This window comes from Carlito syrichta, unplaced genomic scaffold, assembly GCF_000164805.1.
Source record: "Carlito syrichta isolate Samal-C Ts95f unplaced genomic scaffold, Tarsius_syrichta-2.0.1 Scaffold302423, whole genome shotgun sequence".
Classification (NCBI taxonomy): domain Eukaryota; kingdom Metazoa; phylum Chordata; class Mammalia; order Primates; family Tarsiidae; genus Carlito; species Carlito syrichta.
Window position 1 is genome coordinate 127,464 of NW_007246519.1, and position 6,464 is coordinate 133,927.

At 40.8% G+C, this 6,464-nt stretch overlaps 1 protein-coding gene across 1 annotated transcript in view; it reads right to left on the reverse strand.

Moving 5' to 3' along the window:
- The window catches only part of ALMS1 (ALMS1, centrosome and basal body associated protein), a gene marked incomplete at its 3' end in the record, with an annotated part of 133,449 nt that extends 127,226 nt beyond the window's left edge, over window positions 1-6,223 (reverse strand). The window contains exon 1 of the mRNA XM_008056627.1: window positions 6,050-6,223. Within this exon, the coding sequence (XP_008054818.1) occupies window positions 6,050-6,223 (174 nt within the window). The remainder of the gene's footprint in view (window positions 1-6,049) is intronic.
- Window positions 6,224-6,464: the final 241 nt, after the last annotated feature.

Here is a 6,464-nt window from a genome sequence, read left to right on the forward strand (position 1 = left end):
GACCGTGCTCACAGTGCTGTACGCTCACAATAAACCCGGACTGGGGCCCTCTCCGGGCGCGGGAATCTCGCGCTTGGCTGGAGTGGGGTTGTGTCCCTGCACCCAGGGGAGATTAAGCCCTAGGACAAACCCATGCTCATCAAACTCGCAAGTTACAGAGTTTTGAAGGTTGAGTGCCTACTGTATGTCAGGCACTCGTGGGCACTTGAATCCAGCCATGGAAAAGTGTCGGGGGATGGTAGAGGGATTAAGAACTGGACGCTGGCATCAGGAAGATGATCGTTTGGATCCTGGCGTCACTACTGAAACCGGTGTGAGGGCAAACATATGGACTTCGCAGCAACTTGGATGGATTTAGAGTCGATCATACTCAGTGACCTATCACCGAAACAAAGAACTGAGTGCCACGTGTTCTCACTCATAAGTGGACCCTGAACATTTACCCTAATGCTATAAGAAAGGGATTGGCGGCCGGGCTCGGCGGCTCAGCCTGTACTCCCAGCACTTTGGGAGGCAGAGGCGAGTGGGTTGCCTGAACCCATGGGTTCGAGACCAGCTCAGGCCACCTGGCGAGATCTCATCTCTACAATAAATCAAAAATTAGCTGGTCGCCGTAGTGCGGCTACTTGGAAGGCTGAGGCGGAAGGATAGCTAGAGCCCAGCAGGTCGAGGCTGCGGTGGCCGGAAACGTGCCACTGCACTCCAGTCTGGTGGCAGAGTGAAACTGAAAGAAACTAAAAAAAAAAGAAAGAAAAGAAAAGAAAGGGATTGGCAGCGGGATCCTGCGGAGGGACGGGTGGGAGGGAGGAGGCGGACACAACGTCAGTTAGCGTAACCTGATCTCAAACCAGGCAAAGTGGGGACCAAAGGAATGCCCAAACTTTACCTGTATCATGACCACTTGTATGCCTACTCCTGAATTCTGCCCCACATCTTTAAAATAAGGACAATAAATAAATTAAAAAATAAAAAAATCAGTGTGACCGGGAGTATCTATAAAATGAGGAAAATAGGCCATTGCGTGGGATGGTTGTGATAATTAAAATAACCAATGTGAAGGACTTAGTGGTTGATAAGTGGATTATTATACAATAACTCATTAATGCTCACAGTTCTGTGAGACAAGTATTATTACAATTTCATGTTTGAAGAATCTGAGGCTCAGAAAAATAACTTGCCCCAAGTTTCTTACCTAGTAAGTGACTGACATGCCATCCCAGGTCTTCTGTTAGTGTAGTAAGTGTCCTGGCCCGGGTCTACCAGCTGATAAAGAATAAAAGAGGAAATGCTCATACCGATAGTACATATGTATGATAGTACAAATACTTATACTGATAGTACATATGCAATGACTGAAATTTTTTTTGTTTTTTATGAAATACTGTTTTAAAAAATAAGAAAGATTTCCTGACCACTTCAGAAACAATGAATGACAAATTAAAGACTCTTGAGACACTTTGCATCTTGAGACCTAAGGGAATAAGGAAAATTTATAATTAAAGTGGAATCCAGCAAAAATTTTCATAATATTACCCACAATAGCAGAGATATATTAACAATGATATTGAACCAACATCAGCAGGGCAATTTTAGAGGTATTGCGGAAAATATATGTCCTACCTATAAATGACTCAATCCTTGCAAAACTGTGAGGGTAGAACATGAGCTGGAGCCCAAAGTTTTAGAACTCTGTTGAACACCTCTAAGTGGACTATGAGTACATTAAGGTTATTAGTGTTTATTCTTAGGATAGATGGAGGTTTCTTCTTGCTGGAGAGCTATGACTGTAATAGTAGAAAAAAAATTGCTTGATTGTTTATTCCTGAGTGCAGAATCCTGACATATATCTCTAGTAACAGGATTACACATTTCACTGATATTGTTATTAAATAACTCTGTAAAGCTTCACCTTTTACTTAGAAACTCCACTATCTTTGTCATCCACAAATTTCAGGAAAAATAAAGAGAACTAATGGAATTCGAAAAGTAGTTATCATCGCCCTCAGAAATCCTGTAACTTCCAAAGGCCAAAGTACTTCCATTTGCCTTGATGGCAATAAGATCCATCCATTCTGAGACGCATAAGTTATCTCATTCTGAGTTAATAACAGGCTGCCTCATATATTTGAAAATTGATTCCAATACTAGATGCTATCGTAATACAAGCTCTTATCACTAATTGCTGCAGGAGACTCATAGGATAATTCCAGCTTTATCAACAACAGATAGAAATTGCATTTTCAAAGCACCCATCTAAGTAACTTCTGCATGATCTGAAATGTGAAAATTTGGTCTTCTGAAAAAGCATTAGAAAAAAATTTTCCTTGAGGCTCAGTGCAAAAGAACTCAGCAGGCACTGTTAACAACTGACCCAGCAGTAAAACTCGAAGGCATTGATCCTTGGATTCATGTTACCCAACTAAAAAGACCTGAATCATTTTCTCATGACTACTGGACATCCATTCTATTAGAAGACCTAAACTGAAAAGTCTTGGAACTTCTCCAGAAGCTGCTGGTTGCAGAAGCGGGCAGCTTATAGCCAAGACAACAGAACAAGACTAATTTTCTGATTCTTCAGCATCTACCCTACCACTAATCTTGTTTATTATTGTATGTTGACAACCTTTATTAACTGACAAATTGATTTCACAGTATTATCTCCCTTATCTTCATCCTGCTACTTTTAACTCCCTGTGCTCTTCTGCCACTTAAAAGAAACAACTCTGGTGTGTTTTTCTCAAACTATAGCTACTGCTCTTAATTTAACTGACTGTTGACAAATTTAACGACTGTACTGTTATAGATTTCATAAAGTGGATTTCCTTCTATAGATCACTTTTGGCACTTAAGCTTTCCTCACATAATTATTCCCAAACATTAGTCTTAGAAAAATTGGACACTTCAACAAAATGTTTCTCCGAAGTCATTACAATTCTATCAGAAAAACCTAATCTTCAGAAATGGAAACTAATATTGGTGCTCTTCTCACTACAATACTCAGATGGTTCTCTTCTGAAACATTCCAGCCTGCTTTGCAGAAACCTGTTTAACTTCATTCAAGAAATCTGACTACCTTGAGGGACAGTTGGTTTGTTTCGATGTGCTAAATGATACTTATACTCCCAATGCAGTCTGTAATCCACTAGAGTACTACTTCCTTATATGAACACCAGGCTTACATCCTCCTACTACACACTAACTTATACCGTGTGTTTAAACTAATTGTCAGAGTCCTTCCAGTGTTTAAAATTACCACTCCTCTACACCGGGTGCAGAGGCTCATGCCTGTAATCCCAGAACTTTGGGAGGCAAGGGGTGCCTGAGCCCAGCAGCTTGAGACCAGCCTGTGCAACTTGGAGAGAACTTGTCTCTATAATAAATCAAAAAATTAGCTGGCCATAGTGGAGCGAACCTGTAGTCCCAGCTACCTGGAAGGCTGAGGCAGAAGGATCGCCCAAGCCCAGCAGGTCAAGGCGTATGTAGGATATATATGCCCAGTAGATCAAGGCCCAGTAGTCATGTATATGCCACTACACTCTAGCCTGGGCAACAGGGTGAGACTCTGACTCAAAAAAAAAAAAAAAAAAATTACCACCCCTCCAAGGGCTTGTGTCTCTCTGAGAAGAATACTGAGAAACCAACAAAATAGGCAAGCCACAGACTTATAGACTATTTATAATGGACTCGTTCTTCGTATGTGCTCTGTGAATGAAATTCTCACAGATAATACAATTCAAAAAGGTGATCCAAAACTTGTCTCTCACCTTAGCAGACCTCATAAATGGCACAACTTCTCCAGAGTTTTCATGGACAGTAATATAGCCCTTGATTTCCTCTTATCTAACCAAGATGAGTTGATGTTTACCAGCACTTATTGCTGCCTTACAGGGACTGTAGAACATGACTGAAAAAAGAAAAGCCACCTGGCTTTCTAAAACAGACCCAGCTGGATCCTGGGATATGTTTTCATTGCCAGGATTTTATTACCTGGGACCCTGGCTTTAAGACTTATTACAAAGGTAGTTAATCATTTTGTTTATGATAAATGATTTTTTTGCACTTGGTCATTGTATCCTGTGCAGAGTCCTACATGTTTCTGCACAGGCATTGATTGTCCTATCATATGATTCAATGATTCAGATTACAACAGGGGAAGGAGAAATTAACCATTGTCTGACTACAGATTACATTCTCCAGAACAGCATAAACTCAGCAATGGTGAAAAACTGAATATCATAGATTAATGTCCTGTGGCACACCTTTGTCTATCCTTGACCTAAGTGGGGACTAGAGTATCTGAGAACTGGTCTGACACTAATAACTGAACCTCAGTGTTGTTAGGAGCTGGACTGGGATTCACAGCTATGAGCATAAACAATCTCATAGACCACCAATATCATACAAGGTCTTTCTGTGACTCGTGATGAAGCAAGAAAAACAAAACAAGATCACTTCTCAAGCAATCCTCCTGCCTCAACCTCCCAAGTAGCTGAAACTACAGACACGTGCTGCCACACCCAGCTAACGCTTCATAATCTTATCTAAATAAAAACAATGTTACTGTGCAAGCCACAGATATACCAAACATGCCTCTTTTCCACCTAATTTGGATGACTACTGCTTTTTTTTATCAATTATAGCTCTAGCATCATTGTATTCTTTTCTTCTAGATAAAATGCACTAAGATGCCCAGTCATATTATCACCCGGTCTTGACTGTATCCAATTCAGTGCAAAGCCCCAGTTCTTTAAATCTTTCCCCAAAACCACCTAACACAAGCCCAAATCCTATAACTTCTAATAACATCCTATTATAGAGATTCCTCATGATCCCCCATGGTGTGTGTTCTCCCTTGTTGTAATGAATAATAAACCCAACTGTGTGGTCTTTGACTGGAGGACATTGACACATTACAGAAAATAACTTTGTAAATTCTACACTAGTTAAATTTACTATGAATGGGGTATGTTCCCAGTTACCAGAATTCTGATTTCTGCTCTGAAGCACAGTACCTTCTGATCAAAGATGAATTGAGTGTTTTCTAGGTTTCAGATACTATGCTAGGAAGTAGGAATTCAGCCTGTTGGCACCAACCTACTATGGCCAAGCAAGTGTCCCTGTTGATATTTCCTTCTAGTAGCAGTAGGTGCAACCAAAGAAGACAGGACTAGAACTGAGGGTTCTCTTTCCCTGAGAGAACAGACTAACCTGGCCACCCACTCCTTGTAATTCCGACTCTTCCTATTCCCTGTGTTCTCCATAGTATTTCCCTACTGTTATCCCTTAGCAGGGATACTTTCACCCAAGTTGAAATTTAGACATTCCTGATTCTCTGGGAAAGAATAAACTTGGCAAGATGCACTTAATGCAGGAACAGAGAGCTTTAGTCACCAGAAGAGAGTGGTGATTCCGAGTATCCATGTGTCTTCATATCCTCGGTTCTGTCTTTCATCATAGCCACCTCAGACACATGTTTGCAATCTCACAGGGGAAAGATATAGTAGAGAATACAACGCTATACTTTTACCACCCATAACACATTATAATAATTCCAACTCTGGAGTAAGTGCTATTCAAAAGTTGATGATAGATAGATAGATGATAGATAGATAGATAGATAGATAGATAGATAGATAGATAGATAGACAGACAGGAAAAAAGAAAGAAGTTTTCCTTGCATACTGCCTAAGATTATGGCAAAGGGTTCTAGCTAAAAACGTTAAGCATAAAGGATTGATGTTGAGCTCAGAAGGAAATATTATCATTATCTATAATAGCCATCATCAAGGCAGGGGCCCAGAGAATGAGGAAAAATAGACAAAGACATATAGGGAGCATGGGGCCTACCCATACGTTCTGAACAGAGGGTACTATACCTGGGGCTCACGGTTCAGGTTTCTGGCTATCAATCTCCATACCAGGGCTATACCCAAATGACTACATAAAAACTTGAGCATCAGACAACCCAATGGGAGTCCCACTGCCCCACATCTAGCATGCTGACAGAACCAAGGAACTGCTCCGACTAGACCTGCCCCATTCATGATACAGCCCTTTCTTCATCAATGAAAAAAGGAGCAAGCACATTATGTCCTCCCTTTCCCTTCTTATACCCGTTGTTATTGCTGCCACCTTCTTCCTCTTCCTCCTCCTCCTCTTTCTTCTCCTCCTCCTTCTTTGTTTCTGAATAGACAGAGGTGATGGGGGAAAGAAAACTGTCCATTACAGATAAAAAGTCTTAATTGGGGTTTTGGAGGTCAAGCACGAGACAAAGGACAGATTTCAGGAAAAAGTGAAAGAGCTAGAAACCACTGAAACCATAAAACACTGGAGCACATGCAAACTGCTACAGTAGTCTACATTTGCTATTTTCCCAGATATCCCCATTATTCACTCTTACTTCATTTAGGTTTGTGATCAAATGTCAGAGGTCTTCTCTGATCATCCAGTCTAAGACATAAGAT